At 36.9% G+C, this 12,474-nt stretch overlaps 1 protein-coding gene across 1 annotated transcript in view; it reads right to left on the reverse strand.

Moving 5' to 3' along the window:
* GUCY2C (guanylate cyclase 2C) overlaps positions 1-12,474 on the reverse strand; it is a 72,906-nt gene that overhangs the window by 38,351 nt on the left and 22,081 nt on the right. Inside the window, exons 9-11 of the mRNA XM_034645989.1 lie at positions 8,744-8,829; positions 6,504-6,615; positions 1,071-1,152 (exon numbers count right to left, since the gene is read on the reverse strand). Coding sequence (XP_034501880.1) covers positions 1,071-1,152; positions 6,504-6,615; positions 8,744-8,829 — 280 coding nt within the window. The remainder of the gene's footprint in view (positions 1-1,070; positions 1,153-6,503; positions 6,616-8,743; positions 8,830-12,474) is intronic.

Below are 12,474 nucleotides of genomic sequence, written 5' to 3' on the forward strand. Positions count from 1 at the left end.
TGGACTTGGTTTCTGAAGGACAACAGCCACATCTGTGACCTTGCTGTTGACTGGCTTTATTCTCCACAAATTTTGGTTTCTGGTTATCTTCAACTAAATGGCCATCATACACCGTGTATGTGTATATACAGCTCACATTTGGGGTAACGCAGGGTTACAGGAGTCAAGTTCTGCCTTCAGACTGAACAGAACATTCTACTTTCTTTCCTGGAGAAAACTTTAACTGACATACAACAGACAGGAGTCTCTCATGAGAAAGTACAATGCCACACAGATCAAAGTGTGCGATACAAAGAGAAAAAGTATTGTCTGGTTTAGTTAGTAAATGGGGGTGATCCTGACAAATAATAGGATGGAAAATTTTATGTGTTTAACATACACAGATTAGTGTAGTGTGGTATTCACTCGTTCATTTATATATTCAACAAATATGTCTGAGTGTTCGCTATGGCTCTAACACTGTGCTGGGCACTTCATCTGTCCAAATGGAGTAGAACAACCATGGTCAGATGGTCAGAAGGCTTGAGTGCTAGTTTTGGCCCTACAACTACCTGGTGATGTGACTCCAGACAAGCCATTTGGTTTTCTGGGTCTCTTTCCCCATGCTAAAGTGGGAGGTTTGAAGTAAATGATTTCTAAAGACTCTTCTAGCCAAACACTATATAATATAGAGATTGAAATTTCCTGCAAAATACCAATAACACAGCAGAAGAGCTGTTTCCACCTATAGGATGCCTATTATATGGTAGTCACTATCTGCACCTTATTTCAAGTTCTCACAACAGTTCAGATGATGGTCCTGAAGTTAAGTAACTTGTAATAATGCCCTAAAAACCACACAACTAGTAAGTCCCAGAACTGAGGTAGTAATGAGTTCGGGTGTCTCAAACTGATCCATTCAATACTGTTCTGCTCTCGATGTAGTCTTTGGTGCAGAATGCCTTCATGATCTTAGATCTGTCTAGACACCTGCTGTGAATGTACATTATCATTGATGACATCAGACTTCTCCCTTTCCCCTCCCCACTCTCTAGATAATGAGCACAGCAAGACAAAGGGGTGGTAGGTACCTCAGCACCAGAAGAGCAATGAGCAGGAGCAGAACCACAGCTCCTGTGAGGGTGAAGACTGCAATCAACAGGGCTTGAGGACCTGTGGCAGAAAAAATAGTGAAAAATGCATTAGTAAGGACCTTTGTAAATGAATAAAAACATTTCAAAGATTCTAGTTGTATAATCTAATTTGAAGAAGGGAAAGGGAGCAACCTTTTAAAAAACTTTTATCTTTTATTAATCTCTTCATTGGTCCTTTATCTGTGGTCTCTGAGGAACACTATCTGGAATGTGCCAGGGGTAGTGGTTTAATTTCAGTGGTCCTTAGAGTCTGCACACTGCGTTTCTTATGGGAATCACCAAATGTTAGGAGAACATAAAAATAGTTTCTAGTATGCAAATAATTTTGGTGGGAAACCCACCTGCTGTCCTTGAAACCAATATACCTAAGGAGGATTCATAGAGGAAGAAAAAGTAAACTATTTTTTTTTTAAGATTTTATTTACTTATTTGGGAGAGACAGAGAGAATAAGCAGGGGGGAGGGAGGAAGACAAGCAGACTCCCACGCAGGGCTCGATCTCACAATCCTGAGATCATGACCTGGGCTGAAATCAAGAGTCCGACACTTAACCAACTTAGCTACCCAGGGCCCCAGAGTCAACTATTTTTTAATACCAAGCACAATCAGAGGAACAGCCAGTCATTGTGGAATATTAAATGACAGTGTTGCCGTCTGGTCCTTCCCAAGTGCTACCAGGTCATTGACGGAAGTCAATGAAGGAGGTAAGTAATTTTATTAATTAGAGCACATGTAGGTAGGTGGAGTTGTAAAGATGAAGGAATTTAAAAGACTGACAGAAGGGTAAATGGAATTCAGGAAAATGTGGATCCAACCCAAGGAAGAGTTGAAGCAGAAACTGAATATGCAGAGGAACAAGCCTAGACTGAGGGCAACAACAATAGTAAAACTGCACAAAAAAGTCATGGTTCATTTATGCCACAATGGATTCTGATTAGAATAGGAAGTTACGGAGTTCAAGAAGGAAAAATGGAATGGATTCTAAGCAACAGAGTGCTATTTCACTTTATATAAATAATAATGCTGAAAATGTTCACTTATTTTCAACTTGTAGAATCAACTTATAGGTAAATGACAGAGAGCTTCATATGGTTACCAAATAAATATTATCAGCTATGGCAAATTGAAGAAAAATACAGGAGAATCTGGGAGGTAGGAAAGAGGTAGTAGGAAGGATGGAGACAGTAACATCTTCATCTTACCAAGTTGTGAAGCAAGAAGGTTTTGTTTTGCTTTGTTTAATGTTTTATTTATTTATTTGAAGGAGAGAGAGAGAGAATGAGTGGGGGGAGAGGGGCAGAGGGAAAGGGAGAAGCAGACTCCTCGCTAAGCAGGGAGCCCAATGCGGGGCTTGATCACAGGACCCTGGGACGTGATCTGAGCTGAAGAAAGACATTCAGTAGACTGAGCCACCCAGATGCCCCATGAAGTTTTTTATATAGTTGATAGAACAATACCAGAAGCTTATACATATTAATTAAAATTACAAAGTCACCCAATAAATGTAGTGACAAGAAAGATATAACAATATTGAGAAAGGGTTAGGAAAAAGTAGGGCTAGTGAAGATTAATGAAATCTTTTATCCATATAAGAAATAAACAGATAACACCCAAACCTTATGAATCAAGAAATAGAAACATATTATTTAGAAATATGCAACAAACTAAAGGCAGAAGTGACTGAGAGACCAGAGCTGATAGAGGTGGGACCAGGCACACTCATGATCCATCAGGAATATTTTTACTATTAGATTTTAATATCACATGCATGAATTTTCTTCACTAAAATGTCTCCCTGCTTTCTATAAGGAGTGACTTGGAAGGATTTATGCTTTGCTAACAGAGGACTTTGCCTCTGCTTGTTATCTTGTTTTCTGCTAAGGGGAAACTTTCAACAGTGCAAATGTGAGCTCCAGATTTCTGTTCTCATCAGGACAGAAATAGATTAGTACCTTGGATTTGGATGGGTATATCTGATGGTGTCAATTCTGTTTATTACTGTGATCATGACTTCCATAACCCTTCCACCATTGCCATTACCACCAGTCAACAGGAGAGATATAATTCTGCTCATCAGTCTACTGAAATGACACATCCCCTAGACTAGAGCACGAACTGAAGGGACTAGGGGGACTTCTGTTGCTGGGTCCTCCCTCATCTCAATTTCTGTCTACCTTCCACAGCATGAACATCTCAAAATACTAAATATACTTATGATATTTAAATATGCTGTATACTATTTAAATAAAGCAGTTGTTAATTCAACATACTTTTCAGTTTTGCTTGAGTGAGTGAAGTCCCAGTATTACATTAGTTCAAAGGTTAAGCTTCTGCTGCCTTCTGGTGGCTGCTGTGGTTATCACATTCTATTTAATTAGATTCACAGTGATGGTAGAATGAGTTTATAACCCCAGGTCATATGATACGATAGTTGGAAAGAATCTTGGAATCAGTTAACAAATCTGATCTGAAGAAGGAAGAAACACACTTACAGAAGTAAATTGACTAAAATTAACACAGTGTGGGCAAGTGCTGAGTAGAAACAGATTTAGAGTTATCTCATTGTCCTTCCTTTCTTCCTTTCTTCCTTCATCCCTTCCAAGGCACTTTGTTGGGCAGATGTGAATAAAGAGTAGACCCAAAACCACCATGAGATACCACTTCACACCAGTGAGAATGGCTAAAATCAACAAGTCAGGAAACAATAAATGTTGGCTAGGTTGTGGAGAAAGGGGAGCCCTCTTACACTCTTGGTGGGAATCCAAGCTGGTGAAGCCACTCTGGAAAACAGTATGGAGATTCCTCAAAAAGTTAAAATTAGAGCTACCCTACGACCTAGCAATTGCACTACCACATATTTACCCCAAAGATACAAACAGTGATCCAAAGGGGCACCTGCCCACCAATGTTTATAGAAGCAATGTCCACAATGGCCAAACTGGAAAGAGCCCAGATGTCCATCAACAGATGAATGGATAAAGAAGATGTGATATATATATACAATGGAATATTACTCAGCAATCAAAAAGGATGAAGTCTTACCATTTACATTGACATGGATGGAACTGGAGGGTATTATGCTGAGTGAAGTAAGTCAATCAGAGAAACACAATTATGTGGTTTCACTCATATGTGGAATATAATAAACAGCGAAGAGGATCATTGGGGAAGGAAGGGAAAACTGAATGGGAAGAAATCAGAGAGGGAGAAAACCATGAGAGACTCCTAGCTACAGGAAACAAACAGGGTTGCTGGAGGGGCAGTGGGTGGGAGGATGGGGTACCTGGGTAACAGGTGTTAAAGAGGGCACGTGATGTGATGAGCACTGGGTGTTACATGCAACTTATGAATTACTGAACTCTACATCTGAAAGTAATGATGTATGTTGGCTAGGTGAATTTAAATTAGAAAAATAGACTCTACACTTAAACAGTGTACATTTTAAAAAATGTGTAAACATATAAATATGAAACAAATTCTATGCTAGAAGTCCGATGGGATGTAGGCAAGATCAGTAGCCTCCTGGGATGCTAAGAAAAAGCCTAGAAAAATGAAATTCAAGATAAATGTTGAAGATGAGTGGCTGTTTACCAGTCGTATGGGGGAGTGACATATTTTAATCAGAGGTAGTAGCATCACTAAGGACACAAGGGCATGAAGTTGCAAGACCCCTCACTCCCTTTTTTTAAGGAAGTAGGTGGAAATTGAGGGAATGGGGAAGGGATTTCAGGTAAGAAGAAAGATAAGGCTGGAGAAGTAGGAAGTTCATGGACATTTTGTGCTATAATCAGTCATTTGAACTTTATGGGTAAAGGGGAGCTGCCAATTGAGTGTTAGCAATAGTGTAACAATATGACTGGATCCATGCTTTCATTCTGGTGCCATGTTGGTTGGACTGGAGGTGGACAGGAAGCAGGACTGAAGCAGGCAGTCAGGTGGACGTTATTGTAACCCAGGAGGCAGATGATGATGGCGTGGGTGAGGAACGGGAACAAATGTGCATTGTCTATCGCGTGTCCCAGGTGCTAAGAACACTGCCTGGCACTAAGTAAATCTTTGTAGCATAAATGAAACAACAGTGATGGTGTTAAACATGCTGTTACTTAGGGGGCAGCTGTGCACCCAGATAAAAGTCCCGATGAATATCTTATTTGTATACTATTTGAAAGATTGAGTTACTTTATTTATAAAGTTTAAAATTAAATGTAGGAGAAGTTGAGTAATGAAAAGCTCTGGCTAACTGAATTTTCTGTTTTAATGAGGATGAAGTGAAGTTCTTGGAATGATACAATGTCCCTGTAATATGAATAATATAATATTAATATTTAATGTGATCTCTTTTAGGTAAAAAAAGTAATTTTTGAGAAGTTGAGCATTTTACAAAGCACAGATCCTTCTACTGAATAAGAAAACACCTAAAAACTCTTAAATATATTAAAAATACAAACTAACATTGTCACTGAGGGCTATAATTAAGGGAAAAGAAAAAATAAGTGTAATTCAAAAAGTTACAAAAGAAAGAAGTAGAGAATTGCAGAGATCCATGAGAAAAAAGATATAGTTCAAAAATAAGTTTGGTTTAAACCTAGGAAGCTCGCAGATGGTTCTAGAGATAATTAAAAAAAAAAAAGCCTGCTGATGAAAAGAAATCAACTTTTAAAAAGCAACGAGTACTGCTTTTCTTTTTCAAGATTGCTTTGGATATTGGGGGTCTTTTGTAGTTCCATACAAATTTTAAGACTGTTTGGTCTAGCTCTGTGAAAAATGCTATTCGTATTTTGATAGGGATTGCATTAAATGTGTAGATTGCTTTGGGTAATATGGAAATTTTAGCAATATTTGTTTTCCTATACATGAGCATGGAATGTCTTTTCATTTCTTTGTGTCATCTTCAATTTCTTTCATTAGCGTTTTATAGTTTTCAGAGTACAGGTCTTTCACCTCTTTGGTTAGGTTTCTTCCTAGGTATATTATGACTTCTTGTGTTCCTTGCTGAAATATGTATACTTTGAGTTCATTGCAATAAAATGGAATAAGTGGCATTAAGAATACGTCTCTGTGTTCATTTTGCTAATTGTCAAACTTAATTTTCCATAGGATAATTTTTGTCAGTGGGTAGGTAGGGCACATATTAAAGAGAGGTATGGCTAAGTTAGAATAGGGATATTTTCAGCATTTAATCAGAACTGTAGTATCATTCATTAGGCAGGGAAGTAAATTCCACATTTTACAAACCTGGCAAATCTAATTCAGACAACAAACAAAACAAATGAAAACATAAAAATGCAGGCTAACTGCATAAACCATCGAATGTACTCACCTTACCTGAAAAGAGCTGTAGAGAAACAAAATTCACTAACGGATATCTTACCCTGGCCTGGGATATCACTAGGAAGTTTGTGGTTCATCCAGATGAACATGGGGTTGTCAACCTCTGGGGTAGTCTTATTTACATGGGTGTCATACTTTAAGAGAACCTTGTACTGTGTCAGGGCATGAAAGAGAAGAAGGATGAACAGAGAAAGACATTTTAGAACGACTTCTGATGAAATTGTCCTGCCCAATGACATTTGAATGTCATAGTAACAATTCTCAGTGAAGCCAGGTCAAGTCTAGCAGCCTGGAGCTAGCTAGCTAGCATCCATTTACAGGTTCACAGCACGAAAGTAGATTGAAGCTCCAGGTGGGTCAATTCTTTTTGTTTCTCTATGATCATATGCTACTTCATGCTCATACCAGTAACTCCTACCCAACATAGGTTCTTTGGGTCTTTAGAGAACTAGTTCAAGTCTCTCATATTACAAAAATGTTAAAATAGAGACCAAAAGAAATTAAATGGTTAGCTCCAAGTCACATGACAAGTGAAGTACCAAAGTTTTCCACAATATTAAGTTGCTATTGAAGATAATATCTCGAGAAGATGCACTACAGCTAAAATCCCTTCATTATCCCTGTTGATACACGTCAAGGGGCTCTGAAATAATTCACATTTAAATTCTGTCAATTACATAATTTTCAAATCCCTTCTATCCATTTGCTCTAATGTGCTGTCTTGTACATGATACTAATTAGGTCTCTAAGATAAAAGTTTTCTTTTTCAAGCAATCTGCTGATGGGATATATTAATATATCCTTATATTACTGCTGCATATAACAACCATCTTTCTAAATTCAACACCATTCCCTCAAAACTTTCTGGACTAAAGTTTTACATCTTTAGAAATATACTTTTAACTTGAGCGCATGGGCTATAATTGCATGGACTGAGGGTAGTAAATACCCTAATATTGGGGGACAGTACATTAACACTCTACTGAGATTTCCTCTGGATATAGAATAACTTAATTATATCCCTGTGGGGTGTTTTGAGAATTAATCTCTGGTTTCCCTATATATACGTATTATACAGCACAACTGATGGCAGATTATTGAAAAATTCAACTAGATTTGTCTTTATTGAAAAATTCAGCTAGCTTTTCCTTCAGAGAGAATAAGTGCACAGAATATTTTTCATATTGAAGAGCAATTATGAGGCTGATGCAGGATCTTCGCGTATGTATTTGCTTCTTTCCAAGAGCATCATCCCAGGTACAAATAACTTGGAGAGGAGTATAGTTCTTTTTATATAGTTACTATAATAACTGGAGCATTCATGAGACTTTATTTTAAGGTATTCCCATGAAGTGTATGTGAAATATAGCCTTATATTCAAGGTTTTTATAGTAACTGAAAACTATGGCATACTTTTCTGAAATGCTGCCCCCATATTTCTGGTTTAATTTTCTCAATCTGGACATATAGCTTTCCACATTTCATTACAGATCTCTTTTTAGAAAGAGGGTTAATATATACACTAAATATATGACTTAAAGATGTCATAATGATCACATTGGAAAATCACATGAAAAACTGAGTAACTTTTTCTCTTAGATTCCTAGTTATGTCAGGACACAACATCTTAAAGAGAAAAACTTTCTACTGACCATTGGTTGGCCGAACAGTGGCTTTCATAGTTTGTGACAGGCATAAGACAGGTGTTTTGTTTTTAAATTAAATGCTGATCAGCCATCAACTATTTGCCATATAAGAAGCTAAGCACTGGAGGCATAGAGAAGTAAGACCCACTCCCTTTCTTTAAAGAATCCATATGTAGGTGAGGAGAAAAGAGAAAAATAACATGAATAAAAGCATGACATTATAGGACTGTTTCTATGTGTCAGAAAGTTTGCACAATTAATGATTTTCATGAGTGCAGATGGAGAGAATAGAGAATGTTTCATTGAAATTTTTAGCTGTAGAAATGAATAAACAATTCTTAGAAGAGGACTGTCATCCTCTCGTTAGTATCCCATCAATAGTCTGGTCTTTATATCAATGTATTCTGGGTGGGTGTTTTATATACAGCCAATAGAGTGTGGACATTCTAAGTAAGGTATGGGTCAAAATGCTTAAAGAATACAGTCCTAAGTAGGTCATAATTGTGAATCTGAAATAAATAACTTGCAGATTTTAAAAACAACTTCTCTAATTCCTTTGCTATAACTCGCCTTATAGTTATCCTTCCTCACCTAGTCACTTCACCCCAAGTTCCTGATAAGAAGTCAGACATACTTTGTTGGTTTCCACAGAAGTATACAGAAGCACCATAGTGTTGTCAATATCCCCACAGTCATCCAAAGTCACAGGCCCTGCATGCCCTAGGGCAGAATCAGAAAGAGTTGGAGGTTATTATTGACTTTTTGATGAAAAACCAGTTAGATCCTTACAGAGGGTATAAAATAGGTTCAAATTGCTCTAATTTACTGAAAAATTATCTTAATGAGCTAATCAGTGGGAATATCCATTGGTTCTTGGCCTTGAGATCTCTGATGGATATTTTTAAGAGAGAAGCTATTTGGTATTTAGTTAGAAGGGAAAATTTTTGCATTGCAGTTAGGATGAAAATGTAATCAGCCAATTGAATCTAATTATTAGTGAAAAGTTTTTGCTAAGAATATTTATTAAACTAGTAAAAATTCCCCATTTACCATGTGATTTCTAGGATTATTAGATTCAAATTATTAGAATTCAAATACCTAGTTTTCAACAAAACTAACACAAGACAGACAAAGAAACAGGAAAGTGTTTCCCAATCAAAAGAAAAAAGGAATAAACCAACAGAAACTATCCCTAAAAAAGACCTGATGGTGAATCTAATAGACAAAGGCTTTAAAAGAGCTGTCCTAAAGATGCTCAAAGAACTAAAGGAAGAGATAGATAAAGTCAGAAAAATGATGTATGAACAAAAGGGAAATATCAATAAAGAAAGGGAAAACCTAAAAAGGAAACCAAGAGGAAATTCTAGAACCGAAAAATACAATAGCTGAAATGAAAAATTCACTAGGGAGATTCAAAGGCAGATATGAGCAGAAGAAAGAATCAGTGAACTTGAAGGTAGGACAGTGGAAATTATCAAGTGTGAGGAACAGAAAACTAAGTGAAGTGAACAAAGCCTGTGTAACACCATTAAGCAGACCACCATATGCACTGTGGAAGTCCCAGAAGAGAAGAAAAAGAGAGAAAGGGATAGAGAGAATATCTGAAGAAATAATGGCCAAAAATTCTCAAATTTGAAGAAATACATGGATATAAATATCCAAGAAGTTCAATAAACTCCAATAGGATGAATTCAGAAACATTCACACTGAGAGACATTCTAATCAAATTGTCAAAACCCAGATACCAAAAAGAATGACATCTTGCCATTTTGCAACAATGTGGGTGGAACTAGAGGGTATTATGTTAAGTGAAATAAGTCAGTCAGAGAAAGACAAATACCATATGATTTCACTCATATGTGGTATTTAAGAAAGAAAACAGATGAACATTGGGAAAGGGAAGGAAAAATAAAATAAGACAAAAACAGAGAGAGAGTCAAACCATAAAAGACTCTTAACTATAGGGAACACACTGAGGGTTGCTGAAGGGGAGGTGGGTGGAGTGATGGGGTAACTGGGTGATGGGCATTAAGGAGGGCACTTGAGATAATGAGCACGGGGTGTTGTATGCAACTGACGAATCACTGAATTCAACCTCTGAAATTAATAATACACTATATGTTAATTAAATTGAAGTAAAAATTTTTTAAAAACCACAGAATCTTGAAAGCAGCAAGACAGAAATGATTTATCATATTCAAGAGATACTCAATAAGATTTTTAGCAGACTTCTCATTAGAAGTTTTAGAGGTTTTAGAGGCCAGAAGGCAGTGGGGTGATATACTCAAAATGCCAAAAGAAACAGTTTCATCCAAGAATTCTTTACCCACTGAATCTGTTTGTCAAAAGTGAGGGGGAAAGTAAGACACTCCAAGATAAACAAAAGCTGAGAGAGTTTGTAACCACCAGAACTTGCCCTGCAAGAAATGCTAAAGGTAATTGTCTTTCTCTGCTTGACTTATTTCACTTAGCATAATCTCCTCCAGTCCCATCCATGTTGCTGCAAATGTTGGGTAATCGTTCTTTCTGATGGCTGAGTAATATTCCATTGTATATATGGACCACATCTTAATCCAGTCATCTGTTGAAGGGCATCTCGGCTCCTTCCACAATTTCGCTATTGTGGACAATGCTGCTATGAACATTGGGGTGCATATGGCCCTTCTCTTCACAATTCTGTATCTTTGGGGTAAATACCCAGTAGTGCAATTCCTGGATCATAGGGTAGCTCTATTTTTAACTTTTTAAGGGGCCTCCACACTGTTTTCCAAAGTGGCTGTACCAACTTGCATTCCCACCAACAGTGTAAGAGGGATCCCCTTTCTTCACATCATCTCCAACATATAGTTTCACTCACTTATGGAACATAAGAAATAACAGGAAGATTGGTAGGAGAAGGAAGGGAAGAATGAAGGCTGGGTAAACAGAAGGGGGAATGAACCACAAGAGACTATGGACTCTGGGAAACAAACTGAGGGCTTCAGAGGGGAGTGAGTGGGGGACTGGGATAGGCCAGTGATGGGTATTAAGGAGGGCACGTATTGCATGGTGCACTGGGTGTTATATGCAAATAATGAATCATGGAACACTACATCAAAAACTAAGGATGTACGTATGGTGACTAACATAACATAATAAAAAATTATTATAAAAAAAAAAGAAATGCTAAAGGCAGTCCTGTAGGTTGAAGTGAAAGGACACTGGACAATAACTTGAAGCCATATGAAGAAATAAAGATCTCAGTAAAGACAAATACATGGGCAGTTATAACATCTAGCATTAATATAACAATGCTCTGTAATTCCACTTTTTGTTTTCTACATGATTTAAGAGATGAATGAGTTTATAAAAACTAGTCTAAAAACTATCATTATTGTAACTTTGGTTTGTAACTCTACATTTTGTTTTCGACATAATTTAAGAGACTAATGTTTAGGGCGCCTGGGTGGCTCAGTTGGTTAAGCATCTGCCTTTGGTTCAGGTCATGATCCCAGGGTCCTGGCCTGCTGCTCTCCCTGCTTGTGGTCTCTCTCCCTCTCAAATAAATAAATAAAATCTTAAAAAAAAAAGAGAGAGAGACTAATGTTTAAAACATCATTAGTTTACGTTTTTGGACAGACACGTATAAAGATGTAATTTTGCATCAATTTGTGTCAATGTCTCAAAGAGGCAGGTATAGAAGTATTAAAGAAGAGTTTTTGGATGCTATTGAAGTTAAACTGTATAAAGTGAAATTAGAATGTAATAACCTTAGGATGTTAACTATATATACACAGTGACTACAAAGAAAATAGTCAAAGAATATAAACAAAACAATAAGACAGGAATTCAAGCATTTCAGTACAAAATAAATCAACTACACACAAAAGAAGCCAATAATGCAGAAAATCAGCCAAAAAATCTGTAAGACAAGAGACAACAAAGAGCAAAATGATAAAAGTAAATCTCCAGTATCAGTAATTACTTTAAATATAAAATAGACTAAATTCTCCAATCAAGGATAGAGATTAGGAGATTGTATTTTAAAAAATGATTCTATATGATATCTATATGAGATTCACTTTAGATTAAAAAGCACAAGTAGGTTGAAAGAGAAAGGATGGAAAAGGATATTCTATGCAAATAGTAACAGAAAGAGAGTGACTGAAAGAGAGTAGTATATTGCCTATGCTAATATCAGACAAAATAGACTTTATTTTTTTTTAAAGATTTACTTATTTATTTGAGAGAGAGAGAGAGTTCATGTGCAAGTAGGGGCAGGGCAGAGGGAAAGAATCTTCAAGCAGACCCCCTGCTGAGCATGGAGCCTGCTGTGGCGCTCAATCTCACAACTCATGAGATCGAGACCTTAGAAGAAATCAAGAG

This window comes from Ailuropoda melanoleuca, chromosome 16 (assembly GCF_002007445.2).
Source record: "Ailuropoda melanoleuca isolate Jingjing chromosome 16, ASM200744v2, whole genome shotgun sequence".
In the NCBI taxonomy this organism is placed as follows: domain Eukaryota; kingdom Metazoa; phylum Chordata; class Mammalia; order Carnivora; family Ursidae; genus Ailuropoda; species Ailuropoda melanoleuca.